Source organism: Acanthaster planci, linkage group LG07 (genome assembly GCF_054643075.1).
Source record: "Acanthaster planci isolate LZ-2023a linkage group LG07, COTS_SCS, whole genome shotgun sequence".
In the NCBI taxonomy this organism is placed as follows: domain Eukaryota; kingdom Metazoa; phylum Echinodermata; class Asteroidea; order Valvatida; family Acanthasteridae; genus Acanthaster; species Acanthaster planci.
The window spans coordinates 8004708-8024141 of record NC_141783.1 but is presented as its reverse complement, the minus strand read 5'-3'; the positions used below and the strand labels follow the sequence as shown (position 1 = coordinate 8024141).

Genomic DNA, 19434 nt, shown 5'->3' with positions numbered 1-19434 from the left:
GTTTTTTTCTGCTTCAAAAGATTATTCCTGTGTTGCCTTCATGTTTTTATTTTTGACATTTAAAAATATCAGTCATTCAGATGTGTTGTATTGTACATATTTGAAGATCTCTATAATCATTTTTTTATATATTTTTTAACATGATATACAGGAATATTCCACTTAATTCTTATAATCAAAACTGACTGTCTTGTCCCTAATGATGCAGTTTGATGTACCCTTTGGGGCTTTTGGTAAAGAATATTATTTTACTTTCCGTCTTTCAAAGCTTGGGTGAGTAATTTATTTAATCATTTGCGACGAGGGTAGATAATTCTCTCCCAGAATAGGGCCTATATATATACAAAATTAGTTCTGGATGCCCCTCTTACATCTTATTACACTAAAAAAACTTGTAATCGGACTGGAAAATCTTCAACGCAGATGGGATAGCTGGGTACGAATTAATCAAGTAACCGATTTTTATTTGGGAAATCTGTGAATTTGAATGCATAACTTGTACATGTAAATAGCTGTAGATATAAAAATCCACGTGTTTTTCAGGTATCGACTGTAGATTTCCAACCATTTCTCTAGAGCAAGAATGATTGAATGTCGTTTCTTTGTTTATTTCTAGTTTTCATCATTCTGAGCAGTGCTTCGTTGACGGACAGGTGGAAGGATCGTAGAGCTCACTGCTTTCAGGCCCAAAGAAACATTAATACAGTCACCTCTGCTGGTTACTAGTGGTCCAGCAAGCACCGGAATGATTGATGATGCCCTAAAGAGGGGTAGGTTTTGAATATAGGCCTAATTGGGGAGGGATCAGTTTTATCAAAAAATGAAATAATGGTTGAAAATAAATAACCTGTCAGAAAGGGGTAAATGGGCGCCATGTCCCTCCACAAAGAGGAGTCATATTTTTAAATAATGAAAGGCAACATTTTTCATTTTCAGTCCTTCCAAAAGCGTGTAAAAATCACAAAAACAGAGCCCAACCCTCAGAAAGAATATAAAGGGATTTTTAGTTGAAAAAACTTCTGTTCCTTTAAACACCCCGTCCTCCAGAAAAGAAGAAAAAATGGTTCTTCATCTATCATGTGGCGATCCGCAAGACTAAAAGTGGCACTGCATGCTCCTGATAAAATCTTTATCATGTAGGCCTTTATATAGAAGTGTTTTTCTAGTTTGTCATCACCTGGCAGTTTGGGAGTTGCATTAATCCAAAGACAGTTGAGTAAAATATTTAGATCATCTGTGCTCCCCTCAACGCGCACAAATTAGTTCTGCGGTTGGGGGACACCGATTTTGAAGGGAACGGAAAGTTGTGGAGATGACGGAGAAATGTCCCCTACAACTCAAGTCACGCGAGAGGGCGGTCTTCGTATACTGGCGTGCTGACTCGCTCCCGCCGTCGTACCGTATGTACATGTACACACGAATCTGGGAACCAGTCTATGTGGAGTGTGAGATGGCGGCTTTTTTGTAAAAGACTGCGCGTTTAGCGCTACTTCCTCAATGTCGGGGCCTGGAACCGGGTTCACATTCGCGGCACATTGAGAACTTGAGATGTAAGATGTGTTACTTGTTTATGTAAGACTAAGATGGTATCGTAGATGGTTGCATTTGTTTTTTGTACGATGAATAACGAAGATCAGGGCGGGATTAGTGTAGGCCGTTGACACAGTTAATGCCACTGCCATGCCAGCTCGCCATTGGCCGCACTCATTCCCCTGGCTGGCCGCGCATGCCGACGACTTTAGCCTAACGTCATGAACGTCTACGAGTTAAGCATCAGTTCAACGAACTACGATGTACGTAATGTTAGGCCTACCGTTTTCATGATGCCTAGTGATTTTTAGTACTTAGTAGCCTTGGCCTACTATTATTAGGCTAGTAGTAGTATTAATGAATGTAGCATCACTAAGTTTGATGAAAATTTTAAAAGAGGAAAAAATAAAATTTAAAAATGTTATCAAATTTTATGTTAAACGTTAGGCCTAGGGCCTATACTAGTATCAGGACGGCCTATGGTTAGCATGGTTAGTTATGTTAGTGTTAGATCGTGATCATGAAGACTGCTTAATAACCACCCCCAGAACTGTAAGGAGCGGGGCAGACGTTGGACCCCACAGTTCTGGGGGTAGGTAGGCCTCTGTTTTTGTCATTCAGATCCTGTAATTGATGTAGGCCTAAGCACACAAGGTTTGCAAAGGCTTGTCAGGAGAGGTGCACTTCACAACTTGGGGACTGTCCCTGTATTTGGAGAAGTCCCTTTATTTGGGGACAAATCCAGTCCCCTGAAAGAAAGAATGTCTCCTTAAAAGGGGACATTTTTCCCAAGTGGGCTTTAGGTAAAAAATATCCACATACATGTAGGCCCTACTATTTTCGATTTTTTCCTCACATATACATGTATTCCATTCATATTTAGTTATTTAAGTTGTTATAAATAAATTTTGTGCCATGTCACAAAGAACTGATTTTCAGCAAATAAATTCAGCAGTCTGTTTCCCACCCTTTATGTGCCATTGCACTATTGTAGACTCCTGCTTGTAATCCTAGAAGTAGACAGTAGAATATTTTTTTAAATGGTAGTCTTGGGTGTTTTCTTCTGTTGAATCCAATTAAAGCATTGAAAGGATCCCCAGGGCAATGGTAGGATCCCAATGCCCACTTGGAAAAAATTTATCCCCATATAGAGGGACATTCTCTCTTTCCAGGGACTGATGTTGTCCCCCAATAAAGGGACTTCTCCAAATACACGGACAGTCCCCAGGTTGTGATGTGTGTGGCTCAACTGCTTGTCCAATACCAACAAAGACTTTTTTTCAAAGATGGCTGCTACAGTAAGCTCATTACCTGTCTAGGAATGACAATGCATTGAGTAAAAAAATAATAGCATAATTGTCTTCAAATAACTATTTGTAATATTCTAGTATTGGTCTATGCTGTGAGGAGGAAATACCCTTTAGTTTGATGTAAAATTCAGCCTCTTTCAGGAATTAGTTATTTAAAAAAATGTCACAAAATATCAAATTATGGGGTGAACATGGTAGATACATGTAGAATTGTAGATGGTAAAACCCAAAGGCCCTGATGAGACATGATCTTGTACTTGTAGAAATGCACACAATAAATTGAAGATGCTGACATTTGCCAAATTTGGTTCAGAAGCGTGCCACTGATATTATGATGCAACGGTACTTTTTTGTGATGCAAAAATACCATTGGTCAAAAGTTAACAAAAGCCCTGCTGTCTTAGTGTATTCTTATCTGGCAACATGTTCATTTTACCCGCTGGGGAAAATGGTAAAGTTGTCAGTGAAAAAATTTTTCGTTTGATTGTAATTTGGATTCATTTTACCATTAAACCTTTACAGAAGCTGTACAAAGCTGTCATCAGCAGATTTCAAGATGGCTGATTCATCCAAGGCGAGCCACAAGCATGAGGTAATTGCTGTGTGTAATTTCTCCGTGGTGTCAACCGGGGTTTCCCTCCGGGGTACTGATATGTGTGAGGTGGTCAAACAAATTTTGCCAAAGTTCTTGTGCCTAAAACAAAAGTGTTTTAAAAAGCTCCAAAATTAATTGTGTATTGTTTAAAAGTACATTTACTCCAAATTTCCCCTCTGAAATAAATCGATCTTGCATTATGTGTCTCTCTTTACCATTCTGAACAATTTGAAAGTTGTCTTTTTCAAAAGATCTAATTTCTTTTGCTTTTTTCCTTCCATCTTTGTCTATTTTGGTTGTGAGGTGGTAAAATCCAACAGAAAAGCCTGAGGTGGACACTAAAATCAGTGAGGTGGGCCGCCTAACACATTTGAATAGGCTGGGTATACCCTGATGTCAGTCCTCAATTACTGTATTAGGCAAATATGGACTTGTTGGACTTGGCAAGCTTGTTGGTTCAACTGGAAACTGCTACATGCAGTCAAAATGTATCATATATAGGACTGAGTCAATTAGAATAATTGACTACTTGAGTATTTGACCTTAAATTCGATCAAGGATTCGGTCGTACCAGCCGGCAGAATGTTGATGAACCAACTGTATACAAAATCACAATAATGCACACAACTGTACTCTGCAATCAGTATCTTCTCACATTTACCGTAGGACGTCTCCAGCCACGATTTAGCAAAGTTGTTGCTGCAATAAAAAAATGTCTCCGACACCACAATTTGTGGTTGCTGAGAGACTACTTACAATTTCTTCAGATGCATCCATCTTCTTCTTCGGACCTCCAGTCATTCAATTTCAAGTAGAAATATCGTCATCTTATTTTATTTCAACAAAGTTTTCATCAATACATTATTATTACAAGGAAAACTATCTTGGCACATTCATCTTTTTTTGATAACCCTAACAGTCCCAAATCCTCAAATTTCAATACGATTTGACATACACCCTAGGGGGCTGTTTCCATAATCTAGGATGGCGCATATTATTAGCTGCCATCATGCGTCTGGAATCTGCAGAACAAGTTTCCATAGTGCAATTTTCTCACTAAAAACAGAAAATTTACCCTTCTCTTTCATGAAATTTTGCATTCAAATATTCAAGTACGAAAAATAATAGTTGAATATTCGAGAATCGATTGAATATTCCGATATTTGGCACAGCCCTAATCATATTTATGTCCACGCCACAGTTTTCTGTGCACAGCTATTTAGTTTCCACAAGGGTGTTCATAAAGATGTAGAACTTTCTCATAAAATTCTAGTGGATGCACATCTAAAGAAGAAACACTGAAAATTGATTGCCAACTAGCAAATACTTGAAAAATCCTAGCTTTTATAATACCCTTTGACATGGAATATTTATCAAAGCTTCATATACATGTATGTATGTAATTAACAGGATTTCCTGTCAGAAATTTTCTCTGTGCAACAAAATAATGTTAATTTTGTTCAACAATTATTGCAGGAATTTTGAACTACATACATGTACATGTACGTGTATGTATATATTTGTGACCCACTCTGTGAAAATGAGTCACGTCCCCAGAGCCACTTTTGAGTTAAAGTTTGAAAGAATTTCGCACAGTTTTTAAGCAATAGGAATCCTCAACATTTTAACACCTACACAATGTACATTTTCACTGTACCAAACTGAGTGACACATCAAAGAAAGAGTTCAAATTCCTCAATCTAATAGTAAACTCAAAAGTAGCTCCAGAGACTTGTGACTCTTTTTTACAGAGCAGGTGACAAATATGCATGAATTGATTGTCCCCGTTATTATTATTCGTGTTTGCTTTTTCAGCTCAGGCAAAGATTAGAGAGCATGAAAAGGGTATATGCACGCACTCTTCGAAAAGTTGAGGTACGTATTGACTCTTTGTACTTTTAATCAGTTATTTGATACATGTTTATATGGAAAAAAAAGTTACACAATTGGAAGGTAGACCTTCATATTTGTGTAATTTGTGAACTTTTGGATGGATTTATGCCATCAATTTTAAATGTACATATATATATTACAATCCAAGCCCTAAGAAACTGAATTGAGTTCAGGGAAAAGTGTGGATTGAGTGAATTGGAAAGATTGACACATTTTTATGACGTATGAAAAAGCCCTCCTTGCAGTAACTTTTTTTTTAAATGTCTGATTTTGTACTTAAGAAATTTTGAGTTGGAGTGGTTGTGTAACTTAACTGCAAAGTATCTCTTGTAGAAATCTGAAAAGGCCAAGAGAACCAGAAGCCATGTGCATCGGGTAATCGCAGAGCAAAAGCAAGTTGGAAGCAGTGACGCATCCCCTTCTTGTACCCATTCACTGAGGAGAACAGGTGCACATCAAAGGCCTGAGGAGTCATCTGTAGGAGCTGGTACGTTGTGTGTGACAATTAGCCAGTTAATGTCAGATTTTTTTTACACGAACAAAGTCGCTAGGGATGGGTTTCTTCACCTGAAAATTCCTAAACCACGGAAATGAAAAAAGAATTCTTAAACAAGGATACATGTCCTGTGTGGAACAAATAAGGTAAATTGTGTGTGTGTACACGTCATCTGCTGTCAAGTGGTTAAGAATTGTTCACTGCAGTGATGTGGGATATGACCTTTTGGCATATGCACACCCAAGGGTGTTCATAATGTCATTTTTGTCTGGAGGTTTTTTGGATCCTCTAACATTGAACGTGTCACATCTCATGCAAAGTAATGGTGTTTTGGACTTAAGGCAAGTAACCTCTGTTTAAGATGATGAATGATATAATGAATTAGTATAAGTGGTTAATCTGTATCTAATTTGCATATTAGTTTCAATTTTTGTATGTTGTGTCTAGGAGCATTGTCTGAAGAATCAGTTACTAATGTAGTCAGGAAGCAAGGTGGTCCCAAGTCCACCATGACTACAAAACGCATGCAGAGAAAGAGACGCAGTGTATCCTTTAGCATTCCCAAGGAGAATGCATCCATACAGACTTCTCTTGGTGGTGTCCACGTGGAGATTACAGACAGCTGTCTTGAAACATCTGAGATATGCCATGAGCAACAGACAAAGAAAACTTCGCCCAAACCCTTTAAAGATAATTTTGTTCAGGCACCAGCACCATCATTCCTTTCCTGTGGTTTGGGTAGCAGCATTGATAATGACAGAGCAATTGGTACTGGAGGTGACAGGAGACAGGCTGAGGAGGTTACACTTGTCCCGGAGTCCCAGCTTACCGAACTTTCGAATACAAGCTTTGATGAAAGAGGTTGCATTCGTGGAACTGCCATTTCTCACCTGAAGGAGTCTGTCACTAGTGGCTGTCACAGGAATATCTCTAGAAGTGACAATGATAGCCAGAATAGTGTGCAGTCTGACAGTCATTTGCATGGAGCGATTTTACAAGACATCAAAGAATTGAGACCAAGTGAACAACCTCCTCAAGACACTACTCAACCAAACTCGGAGGGTACCACCCATTCCGGGGAAAATGACACAGAAAATTCATGTCAAAATTTGACTGAAGTGAGAACGAAGAGGGCTGGTCGGAAAAGTAGAAGACGTTCCAGGGTGCCTCGTCAGCTGACTGCCTCTGACATCAGCTTCAAGGAGGTGGTAGAATCCCAGAGCACCGAAGAAGGCAGTCATACATGGATTGAGGGGTTGATGTATCCAGCAGAGTATTATGTGAGGCACACCAGGAGCATGACCTCCAGTCAGTGCCCACAGAGTCAAAGTAACTTTGACAAAGCTGACTCCCAAAGATATCTAGACAGGGATACAACAGGAATGAGGGAAAAAGTCATTTCAACTGAAAACTCGGATACTGTTAAGGATTTATGTATACGAGAGATTGCTTCACTTACGCGTACGGCAGGTGGCAAGACTCTGACGAGTTTTGGGTCTGTTCCAGAGTCTGAGTCAGACTCTGTCAGGTCTCAGCTCTCAGAATCCTTGTTGACAGTCAGTGCCGTCCAATCGATGCAAAAGAAGACTTACAAAAAGCCAAGTGACAGTGTGAAATCTGTGAGGGGCTCGAGGAATCAAAGACTGCAGAGGAAATGCAGATTCAACCTAGTGACATCTGAGTTCAAAACTGACACCAGTAGAGATTTAAGCACAACTGTAGCGGCAGAAGGATGTTATTCAAGTGACGCACTGTGCACAGACGATACTATATCAGCCTCTGAAGAATCGGCTAGATCAGTTGAAGGCATCACAAGTAACAAATTCCTCCCTGATCTGCCTCCTGCATGTACTCGAAGTGACTCTACAGTCAAATCATGCAAGGATTTTTGTGCTGTTGAACTACTTCGTGGGCTTCATAAAGCCAAGTTATCTCAGACTGAATTTGCATTACCAGAGGAGGACTTTGGAACTTTAATGCTGGTCAAGTTGCAGAGCAACTGTGCAGCAGACACCTCGTTACATTGGAGGAACTCTGAAAATGAACAAGATGGCAGAGTGGACCATGATGTTGAGAAGCAGTTCAAGATCAGAGATGTCACAAAGATTGACTGTCAAGCTGCAAATAAAACAAAGTTGGGTTGTGAATCCTGCGCACCCAGTGCTCTGACAAATGTTGTAAGTTATCAGACAGTGCTGCATGGACATACTGATCATGCACGCAGTGGTTCCAGTGATGGTGGTGAAGTTGCAGAGAATTTTGGCATGAAAACGATAGCCGCAGGATTAGATGCTCCAAAATGTTGTCACCAGGGAGAAAATTTAACAACTAGTCCCATCCAGGACTTGTCACCTGTGAGCTGTAAAGTGAACGTGTGTGCCAAGACTGCTGGTAGAAACACTAGGGAATCCCAAGGCAGGACCATTCTGCACAGCCAACTCTCACCAAGTCAGTTCCACAAAGACTGTAGCATGGCTTTCCCCAACCCTGGCTGCACTCCAGGGTGGTCCCCTAGTTGCAGTCCAGATGCTGACCATAGGGTTCATTCAAAGGGAGATTCACCACTTGCACCTTGTAACAAGATGATGGGAGAGGACCTCCAGAGGCATCAAACTGGAGACAGTCACAAAAGACTCTCACACACTGAGTGTAAGGCCACAGACAAGGGAAAGCCTTCTGCCATTAAAAGTGGTAACTCCAAATGCAACACATCTCAATGTTCTCCATGTTCAGGCTTACAGCTACATGTACCTGATGTCTCTTCTCAACTATCAAGCAAACCAGCAGCAGTTGTATGTAAGAGCTGTACAACAGAATGTTCAACACTGAACTTGACACCAGCAGGTGGTAACGTCACACCACCAAATGTAATCCCTGAAGCTGCTGGGAGTTCATCCATCGATAGGAGAGGCAACATCCAACAAACATCCCCGTTTGCAGGGGTGGCCACGGCAACACCTCCGGGTAGAGCTGAGGAGCCAACAACGATGTCTCAGTGTGAAGTAAAAATATCTGAAGATGGTGATGAGGTGTTGGGGGAAACAGAGAAAAGCGGCAGACATGAGTTAGCCTTCATGGGATGTGTACAGGTACATATATGCACTATTCATTTGAATGCAATTGAGTGTTATCTTTGAATTGCAGTACGACTTAATAAGCTAGGCAGTGCATATATAGTATTTTTTGCTTGTGTGAATACTTTCTGCCGATTTGTTTTGACAAAAAGCTGTGATGAAAGGTTTGAATTTTAAAAAACCTATGAATCTTTGTACTGCTTATATTTTTATAGACTGCTTGCATGAACACACCTTTAATGATAAAAAAAAGCCACTGTTGCTATTAATCAATTATACATCAGTTGGCGTCTGTTACCATATCGTGATTCAATGTGAGCTCTTCTCAGCTTGTCCGTACACCCAGCAGGTTTGTGCTGCTGCCTGTTCAAATCTTTTTGCTGGCCTGGACACCATTTTTACCGGATGCTTAGTTTTTTTGCACATTGGTTTGCTGATGCAGCACTCCCTCTTTTGGTTTGATAAGTAATTTAAATTGTGCCCTTACTAGTTGCAGCCCAAAGGATCCATTCCTACAAGGCTTAAATGAGTCTTTCATTCTCTCAGCATGATTTACCATGGGAGGCCACGCTAACAGTGACAGCCATCACAGGCGGTAGCATGGTCATGAATGAACACAACATTAGCCTGCTTGCTTTCCTCTATCAACACACACTGGTCGTCTGGAGGAGCAACTTAGATACACAAGAGTGGCACATACTGAAGTCTTGGATCATACCACAGGTACACGTAACTATACATTTAACGTCCAACAGTGGGCAAAGTTTGTTTGAAAATCAGAGCAGAAACAAGAGGCTTTTATTGTACATTAAACTGATACGCTGTGTTTGATTTAGAAACTGCTTAAAGAATACCTAGACTAAAGGTTGCTTACCAGTAGTAACTTAGAGCAGCTTAAAGTGCTTGCAAAGTGTAGGGTATTTAAATTTTAAATCACGGATTGTTGGTAAATGAGTCTTTTATCTTTCTGTTTTCTTTTCAAGGATGAGGAGTTCCTATGTGTCAGGTTTATGCCATGCAGTAAACACAACAAGGTGACATTGGTGGTCGCTGGTGTATTTGCTACATGTGGCATCAGGTAAGTGCGCTTAGAAATTTTTCAGCCACTGAATGTCATGATAAGTTTGAAAAGTTGGACTGCAGTTGAGACTGGTGTCATGCTGTCCTGCCAAAGCAAAAAATGAAGAATGACTCAACCCACATTTGACAGCTAGTCAATATCCAAATGTGTCCCGAAAGTAGCTGTGAATGGGAGACTTTGAGTTGCTTCGTGGTGGCAGACAAACCAGTCCTTTCGCCAGCTCTAGGCAAGTGCAGTAGTTAAGATAATGCCTACACCTGTGGAAAAGGACCAGTTTGTCTGCCACTACCAAGTGCCTACCAAGAAGTCTATCATTGTTAAGCTGTAAACTCTGGAGGATCTGGTTGAACAAAACAGTTTCAAATGGGGATTGTGTCTTGTACATCAGGGTCAAAAGTCAACCGGAATTTACTGTGTTGTTAGTGTTACTTGTTCATCTGAAACTATACATTTTCTTCTGGAAACTAGTTCTCGTCTTTGGCATGCACCAGTTGAAATGTGAGAGAAGGAACAACACCATGATGTTATGAATAGTGTAAATCAGGTTGTACGAGGCAATCTCTAGGCAGTTCATACCAGGGCTATGATTTCGCACGATTTTTCTTGATTTTAGGACTTTTAGCCCCCAAATTGTGGATTTATATAGAAATTTAATCATTCACATTTTTCAGCTTTGTTGTACTTCGTACATAAAACCCAAATGCAAGTTTCACATAATCATAGTGTAGGGGCCCACCATACAGTAGATTATGCCCCCCCTAAATTAGGGGGGGGGCATAATCTACTGTATGGTGGGCCCCTACACTAGCCATGTGTGAGAGAGCTCATGCCTTGTTAGCTTTTAAAAGCCCTGTAAAGTCAGAATAGTTAAATGTCACTACACCCTATCCATTCAACGTTTGGGTGATATTCTCTTCCTCTTCCAATCTCAACCCTTTTATGCTTGTCTTCAGCTGGATTTTCCAGAGTCCTTGCATTCGTATGAATACTGCTTTGAAAATGGGTGGGACAAAATTCACTTTCATGGAGTCTTGAAAGCAGGACACATTTCCTGTCTTTAACTATGACCAATGCCATGTTTGGTTTTCATCTCTAGGATGCTAAGTTACGACACTGTGACTGAGGAAACTCAAGAGTTGGATGTAGACCTAGCACACTCAAAGGAAAAGCCAATCCAGTATGTACTCTGCGTTACCGGCGAGGAAGGCTTTGCTGTTGCTGTCAAAGATAATGCAAAGAGTGCTCTGTTTCTAGTTCACGCTTGCATTGAATCAAGGTACACTTGTGCAACAAACTAGTAAATATTGTGGGTAATATTATAGTTTTCATACTTCACAAAGACACTCGAGGAGACATTACAAAAAGAACAGCTCAACATGAAGGGATTAACCCTAGAGTAACACTCCTGAATCCTCTAATTTTAATATGATTTTGCACACACCCTAGGGAATTAGGGTTAGATAGATAGTATAGGGGTGCACCCCTACAAACAAATTCCCATAGACAGCAGTGATAAATCCTCATACTTCACAAATATTTTAAAAATACAACTCTCACAGGTGTTCAGGCTGCACAGAAAAATGATGATCCACATGTCCTCTTTCATTTCCCATTTTAATTTTTAGTGGTTGACCAATGACTTTTTGAGAAATTCTCACCAAAGCAGACCACCCCTAAAACGAAGGAAATTTCACTGCTCGGGAAAGTAGCCATTTTGAAAAATGCATCCCTCTGCAACATGGCTCAAACAGTGCCACTTTCAGACCCGATTGCATCCAAATTGCACAGATTTGGAAGCCCCGAGTCCGGCCCAGAGGTTCAGTCTCATGTTTCTTCAATTCCTCAGTTCCATGGCTCTCAGGACCCTCTAATATAGAATATTTTGAGTAAATAACTTTTATTAATGAGCTCAGCAGACATATATCCGGCCTAAATACAAGGGTGTACCCATAGGGGCCAGACAGTAAGTTTAGGCTTGTCCAAGATGTCTCCCTGTACAGAAAAATATTTTATATTCAATGAAAACTTAACTGAAATAACTGAAGTATTGATTATAAGTTTTGCAAAGTTCCTCTATAAAACAACTGTTTCACAAGGTATAAAATTCGAAAGTGGCATTCTAAAGACTTTGTATTCAAGAAATCTTAGTCCCCTCTATACGACAAACATGTTTATAACTGTATTTAATTTTATGCTATTTATTGTAGAAATGTACAGACAGTTAAGTCCTGGACTGGACAGGAGACCAGTTTGACCGCATTGTTGCAAGTAGAAGGTGTGAAGGGAATGTTGTTGGCATCAACAGCACACAACAATATAATGCTGTGGCAAGTAACACTTATTATCTGGACATCAGCTCTATTGGTATTTGTAGTAGTTATTGTTACTAAACATCTTTTCACGTTTGCCAGTTGTTGCTTTTTCCATTTACTTTCTTATGTGGTCAGAGTTGGCACTTACGTGTTTCAGATTTCAATTGCTTTAAAGAAAATAACATACACATGGCAATATTCTGACTATGATGAACTATCTTAGCTATGTGCAATCCTAAATAGATTAAGGGCCGGGTCTACTTTAAAATCTGTTTTCATTCAGGAATTATACAAGTGGAGAGCTCATAAAGGAAATCCCAATGAAGTGTGTGGACAGTGGGAGTCATACTGTATGCTTGAAAGCAACGGCAGAGTCGGTGAGTAAGAAAGAAATTTATTCCCAAAAGTCCTGTTTTTAATTGAAAGAGAATTGTACAAGCATTAGAAATTACCATTTTGCTTACAGCATTTAGGAAACTATGTAGGACTCAAGTTTTATACTTGTGGGTGAACCTCCAGCAACATGAGTGGGTATTGTGTATTTGGAAGGTGGAAAAAATGACAGGCCAATTGAACTATCGCGGTATTAGGTAAGGGCATACTATTGAAAGAACTACAGGTGAAATGTCTAAATGAGAATGTCAGCTGTCACAAGCTGTGTTTATTTTCTGGCAGGGGCTGTTATTCGTCGTCATCGTCTTCCATGATGACGTTGGCAAGGAAGAGAGGAGATGTTCCAAGCCCATCGGTGCTGCCGTAGTGCTTAATCCACTCACAGACAAGATGGCAAAGTTGATGGAGTACCAAACTTCCATGGAACATGCACATGCCAAGTAGGTAGATGGACAGTGTATTTATTCTATGACAGGTTTTTTTAATTGAAAAGAGAACCACTGGAATTTTAACTACACATTCAAAAAATGCAACTTAAACAAGTAGACCAGCATACAGTTCTTTGGTTAGGATTTATTATAACTCTCAGTGTATCTTTCTTTTGAACAGCTGCGTAGATTGTGCAGTATCCAAGAACACCTTGTTGGCTAAACTGTCTGATGGAAGCCTTCATCAGTGGGAAATCTTCTCTGGTAACCTCATGAATTATTCATCATCTCATCCCACCAATTACAGTCTGAGGAGTGCCCATCTGTGCGGGTCTCAGGTAGTGTTACAAGGTTCTGACCAATGGCAGCAGGTATATTATGCACGTTGATGTACATGTGACTTCATAAATAATTTATATAATGTAATTACAGGTATTTAGAATCTTCAAAGTTTCTTGTGTTTCCTGGTGATTATGCGCAATGGAAATGTGTTCTACAACATGAATGTCATCGTGGAGGAATTTCGGGTAACTTAGTGTAGAATTTTTTCGTACCAATTTGCATAGTAATACCTTCTCTGATATCCCAAAATTGAATTTTTTGAAATGTACTACTTTCTCAAGCATTTAAAATAATATTTCGAGCACAGTGTTAATGCATAAAAAATGCTCAAATGCTAAATGGTCCGTCACACCCAAAAAGAGTGTATTTTAAAGGTACTTTCATCACAGTTGGGAAAATCACAGATAAATGCAGTAGACAGCAATTGGTGATCCGGAGTGAGTAAAAATCAAAAAGGAGAGAAAGGTGAATGCTAATTGATATACTGACTACTTACTCAACACTAACAAACTTCACACCCATCAAGTCCTTTGATCAGACAGTTTATTTCGTCTTTCATTCATACGGACCGGTCAGACTTTTCATTATTATTTTATTTTATTCTCATTCTTTACATGCTTTGCATCAATCACTTGACAATCTCTTACAAAAAGATGCATATGCACCGTGCTGTAGTCTCCAGAACTTCTGTCCTCTCTAAGGCAATTTTCAACCTAACCTTCATTACGAAAGTGGTCATTTCAAACCATATACATATATTATATGTATGGGAATGGTATTGATGAATTTGCAGACTTTGTGGTACCTCATCCGGGATTGAGCATTACAGTGTCCTTGGCCAAATCATCAACATTAATTATTACGACTTATACTAAGTATTACTTAAAGCCAGGAAAAGAGCTTTGAAAATAATTCCAGAAGAGTGGCCTTGCGGCTTCATACTTTTTAGAGGCATGGATATTGGCAGTTTTTTTTTCTGACATTAACTCCATCAAAAGATTGACATCCCTTACAAAATGTACGATCACTTGTACTCGAGGTAAAATGTGAAATCGAAGCATGACAATATCTTACTGCTGATACAATGTACACTATTACACGTATCTGTGGGAATAGTACTTTTTCCTCCTTTTTGTATGAAAGTGGTTAAAATTATCGACAAGGAAGTTGTACATGTACATAGATTCTGAGATTTTTAAAAATCTCACTGGCACTTCCAAAGGAAATGTTAGCTTCATATCTAACCTTGTAAAAATTAGATCTGCCTGAGATTACTACCAAAGTGCAGTATAAAACTTCAGCAAGCTGTAAAGGCATTTTGTTAGTTTATCAGTTCATAGAAATTACTGGTACCGTGTGCCCGTTCCTTGTGGAATAGGAAGCACACTGTTTACCTTGTGTTTGTTCCTCTGCTTTTAACAACTGTTCAAAACCTGTTCAAAAAGCTATTGCAGTGAAATGTTGGTCACGTAAATGTATACAGAGAGTTTAATGTGAATGCTTGCCCTGAGCAAAATCTTTTATTTTTCTGTACAGCTGAACAACAAAGTGTAGTTTAAAATACATATGTGTTTGCGAGTTTTTTGCCCGGTTTCCATACCCCCATTGCCTCAATCAAGCGAGAATAAAGTTCATTTAAATATGTTTAAAGCAGTTGGTAGTTTACTTGTTGTAGTTATTACTATGTGATTGATACACATTATTCCATTCTGTCAGAATTATAACTATAACCACTGAGTTATTTAAAATAACTCGGTGTTTGATAAAAAGTGGCAGAGCTTAATTGTCTGTATTTGTGGCCGCTGTCACATCTGTTCGACAGGTGTTTGGACCTTGCATTGGAGATGGAGTAATACCATTTACTGGAATATCTGCCCGAAAAGACAATTTTGAAGAAAACTGTGTTATGTGTTTGTAACTGTGTTTATAGAGTAAGGAATAGATTAGGATAACTTTAGCTTTGACGTGTACTGTTACGACTGTCTGTGCCAGTGATCAGGCAAACCAGCGATCAAAATGATGGAAATGGTATAGGAAGTACATGTGCTGTAGTTGAATTGAAAAACATAGGCTACCTTTCTGATTGGATCTACATGCGCTTACTGCAGTAATAATGTCAGAAGGATTTGGGTGATCAAGACTTCGTACAGGATGGAGATGGTTTGGGGAATGGCACAATCGTAAATAGGACTTACAGTTGTGTCTGATCTCCCGAATGGAAGCATAAGAAGAGTCCGAGTTGAGATAAATGTATCTGTAAGATATTTGTAAATCAGTGGTACCTGGCATGTAGTTTATTGGGCCAGGGGTGATACTATATAGAATTTGCACTACCGTGGAAGCTTGGCATTGTAAACAAGAAATGAACCCTGTTTTATTCCCAGTTCCTTTCAGAAGCTACATGAGGTTAGCCTGCCTCATAACAGATAGATATCAGTTCAAGGAAAAAGCTACTGGTAAAATGGACTGTTACCTGTGGACTGTGGTTGGGCTGGTTTGTTCATGAGAGGACATCTTTCAATCCGTACCATGACCGATTACATTTTTGGAGACTTGCTCAATTACATGTAGGTGAACGAACACGGGTCAAGGCAGAATAAAAAGTGACTCAGGACACTTGCAGGGGCTGCGTAAAGAGAAATATTTGAAACACAAAAAACAGTTGTAAGTTACAAGCACATTTGTATATTTGTCTTGAGATAATTTTGGATACAAGTAGAACTTACGTGTGTCAGAATGGACAAAAAAGTTTCAGATGTCGGAAAATGTTAAATGAGAAGTGCAGTGAAGTGAGATGTACCACCATGCTTGTTTGCTCGAAGAGTGTTCAAGGTTGGTATTTCTGTTAAATTGACTGGCGTTTATCCTACACTTATTTTCACTTTGCTAATAAACCTCCCCAAAGCCCCAGTAACTAGACACATGTAGGTGCAGGACCACAAGGCCCGTGCCCTTTACATTTTAAATTGACTCTACCTTCCTGCACTAGGGGCTTTGTGAGGAAACCTTTATGCATACCCTGGAACAAAGCTATGGCCTGCAAGATGGCCGCCATGCCAACCCTCTGTACCCTCCAAAACTTGGCGAGTCAAAATATCTATTGAAGGGTTGGCGTTAGGGAAATGAAAGTACCTGGTGAGAAGTTGAGGGAAAAGCAGATTTATTCAGCCTGAGGTCCTGTCCTCCTAGTTGTCTTTGGTTTTCCTTTGTGTGCAACAGCTGAGCTTCACATGAAAAGAAAAGGGCATTTTTGTAATACATGTACTTGATTTTGGGAAACATTTTCAATCAGTTCAGTGTGGGCTTTCCGTGATTCCATTAAGTTCAAGCAATAGTTAATTATAGTACTGGAAAATAGCTACTTGTATACATGAAATGGTTAACTGTTGGGAGCTTAAATCCAGCATGGAAGTAAATTAAAAGTGCTGTTATTTGGGAGTGTTTGACATGGAATTATACAAAGTCTGAATACAAAGGTTAAGGAAAACACTGACTTTAAAACTTACAATCAGCTTCATTTCCATGGTGACTAGCTACTCTTTCTCCATTGTGAAGTGCTGCTTTTGGTGTGTTGACGTTTATTGTATCAAATGAAGGCTATGACATAAATTTCCTGACAAAAATTCATTTCTTGCCTTGCAAAGCGATTGGTTTGCATGGCAGATATGCCTGAGTTAATGGTTGGGATTAGTTGACCCTCCTGGTGTAGTCGTGGTCATTGAGGAGGTATTTAATGGCTGGTGTTGATATGGTAAGTTGTGGTTACTATGATTCTTCTGGATATGTACATGTAATTGGCACAGGTCAAGAAAGGACTGTACTTGTTTTCACGTTGGGAAGTAAGGCAGCAGGGTTGTTTCTCTTTGAATAATTATGTTCTGCTAAATGTAAGATATTGCCATGTGTAATGCCAGATTTCAGTGGTGTGCCTTGTGCTTCACTGTCATGGTCTGGCAGACAGGCACTTGGTGGTACAGGTCGTCGACTATACATATGTTCTGCCAAATGTAAGATACTACCATGCGTCACACCAGATTCCACTAGTGTGCTTCGTGATTCACTGTCAGGAACTGGGAGACAGGCAGGTGGTGGTACAGGTCTTCGACTGTACATATGTTCTGCCAAATGGAGGGCACGGCCATAGGTCACACACGGTTCCATTTCCAGCAATGTGCTGCATTGTTTGCAATCAGGAAGGCCTTCTGGGAGCGATGCAGGTGGTGTAACTGATCTACGACTGTACTTATGGTCGTGGGAAGTTGCAGTTACAACATGGTTATCACTATGACCTTGACCTGACGCATAATTATGGTCTTGCAAAGACAGGTTGGTGTTGCAGGTGACTGCAGAGGATGTATAGGATAACTCAGTGAATTCCTGTGCACAGGTGGGCTCAGGTACTGTACCTGTGAAAGAGTCATGTGTCCGTTTTTGTTGGGAGGTACTTGAATTTAATGTGCACTGTTTGGGGGTTACACATGAAATTAAAGTTGAAGGCATAAACATGATGCAGGCCGTGTCCATTAATTCTGTGCCTTGATCTTGAGGAGGTAGACAATGGTAGAGTGGAAAATCTGCACAAATGAAACAAAAAGTTAACCAAAAGATCAGTCAGTATGTAATGGTTCCAAAGGCGATCTGCTTCCTGTGAAGGCCTTTTAAAATACATGTAATTGAACACAATACATAATTCTAGGGGTGTGTTTTCATAGTAAATGAGTGCAAAAGGCGAGCAACGTGGTATTCAGTTGCCAGGATGACCTAGTGACAGCCTAAAGTGCTCATTTGCTTCTACGGTTGGAAAAATTGTCACTTTTTAACCGAAGATAACCTGTGTGTACCGGTCCTGTTTAAAGCATAAATGTAACTTGTACAGATTAATCCAGCGACCAGAATTTAAAGTCGATTATCACTGTGGGGCCATTCTTTTCGCATGCAGTTGGTACGCGCTGTTGTGACTTGTCAAAGTCATAGGGCCACGGTGCACGAACTGAGTGTGATGATCACGCAGGAATGGCGTCTCCCCGGCACAGATTTGTCTGTGTCACGTTACTGCGCCACGACCATAAAACACCTGTTTGGTGACGTTCGCAAACATTCAAGTAGACAAGGCCAACTGGAATTAATGTTTTATTCAAACAGTTTAAAACTAGGGGGGCTTTAATTGGTAATCCGGCCGGGTGCTAGGAATTAGTATTGGTAGAACCAATGGTGGGTTAATCCTTGATGCTAGGCTTAAGCAATAAAGGATGGCATGCACAGTCCATGACAAGTAAAACAAAACGACGTCGGAGCTCGGACCATGATCAGGCCAAATGAGTCCGGTCGGACAAATGGGGAAAAAAATCACTGCCTTGCCTTACTTTATTCCTCCATGCCCTACCAATGTAATGACGTACTGTCCATGGCGACAGATTCCAAGCAACCGGTACCGGTCATGAATAAGTACATGGAGTAAGGACGTCCTCGAAATGCAGTGTCTTCCGTGTTTTGCAACTTCATCAGGCCAAAAATTCCATACTGGAGGGCGCTATTCATCTGCAATAGCAGTCCGGGAAATGCGCGAATGGGGGAACGTTTCCCAATTCGGAAAGTGTTACCGAATTAGGAAACTTTCAGCGTTTGCAGCACGGACGTATTTAAAAATTTTAATATAAAATTTTATTATACACGTCCGTGGTTTGCAGGTGAATGTGTCTTCGTTTTCTAAAGGGAAACAGGAATTGCAACCGCTTTCCAGTGGTGTGCCCCGTATTCGGAGGGCGACCAAACTCGAAGGGGTGGACTGGAATTTCAGATTAGGATGATTTTCCAAATGCTATTAATTTATCTAACAGACATTCAATTTCCGAAACTACATGTAGGGTAAAATTGTGGAAATAAAAGTGGAAATTTGATATAAGTTGAAAATGTAAAGGTGTGTAAAATAAATCTTTGAAGAAATAAATCAATTTATTAAAAGGAGTTGTGTGAAAGGCAA

General features: G+C 39.9%; 1 protein-coding gene and 1 long non-coding RNA gene across 7 annotated transcripts; one reads left to right on the top strand and one right to left on the bottom strand.

The window, feature by feature from the left end:
• The first annotated feature begins 617 nt into the window (after positions 1 to 617).
• LOC110985588 (uncharacterized) lies at positions 618 to 15107 on the top strand. Of its 3 annotated transcripts, none has more exons than XM_087138581.1 (12): positions 618 to 770; positions 3363 to 3432; positions 5251 to 5310; positions 5662 to 5815; positions 6272 to 8913; positions 9445 to 9621; positions 9882 to 9976; positions 11076 to 11255; positions 12187 to 12306; positions 12575 to 12668; positions 12967 to 13124; positions 13294 to 15107. In XM_087138581.1, the coding sequence occupies exons 2-12, from the start codon at positions 3397 to 3399 to the stop codon at positions 13499 to 13501; spliced, it is 3924 nt and encodes a 1307-aa protein (XP_086994707.1). In that variant the 5' UTR covers positions 618 to 770; positions 3363 to 3396; the 3' UTR covers positions 13502 to 15107. The 3 variants fall into 3 exon arrangements, with proteins under 3 accessions (XP_086994707.1, XP_022102408.2, XP_022102409.2); XM_022246716.2 differs by lacking the exon at positions 618 to 770 and adding an exon at positions 780 to 1550; XM_022246717.2 differs by lacking the exon at positions 618 to 770 and adding an exon at positions 1557 to 1793.
• On the bottom strand, positions 13980 to 18961 carry LOC110985601 (uncharacterized). 4 transcript variants are annotated; one of them, XR_015425773.1, is made up of 5 exons: positions 18813 to 18961; positions 16961 to 18028; positions 16587 to 16678; positions 15928 to 16080; positions 13980 to 15708 (listed from the first exon to the last, which is right to left on the bottom strand). It is a non-coding gene; the product is annotated as an uncharacterized LOC110985601 (long non-coding RNA). The 4 variants fall into 4 exon arrangements; XR_015425772.1 differs by having other exon boundaries at positions 13980 to 15325; XR_002599018.2 differs by having other exon boundaries at positions 13980 to 15325; positions 18818 to 18961.
• Positions 18962 to 19434: the final 473 nt, after the last annotated feature.

Excerpts from the sequence above, each read along its gene's own strand:
- LOC110985588 (XM_087138581.1), top strand. The coding sequence starts at position 3,397 with ATGGCTGATTCATCCAAGGCGAGCCACAAGCATGAG. Across the intron at positions 5,816-6,271 it reads GGAGTCATCTGTAGGAGCTG|GAGCATTGTCTGAAGAATCA; the intron begins GTACGTTGTGTG and ends TGTTGTGTCTAG. Across the intron at positions 9,977-11,075 it reads TTTGCTACATGTGGCATCAG|GATGCTAAGTTACGACACTG; the intron begins GTAAGTGCGCTT and ends TTTCATCTCTAG.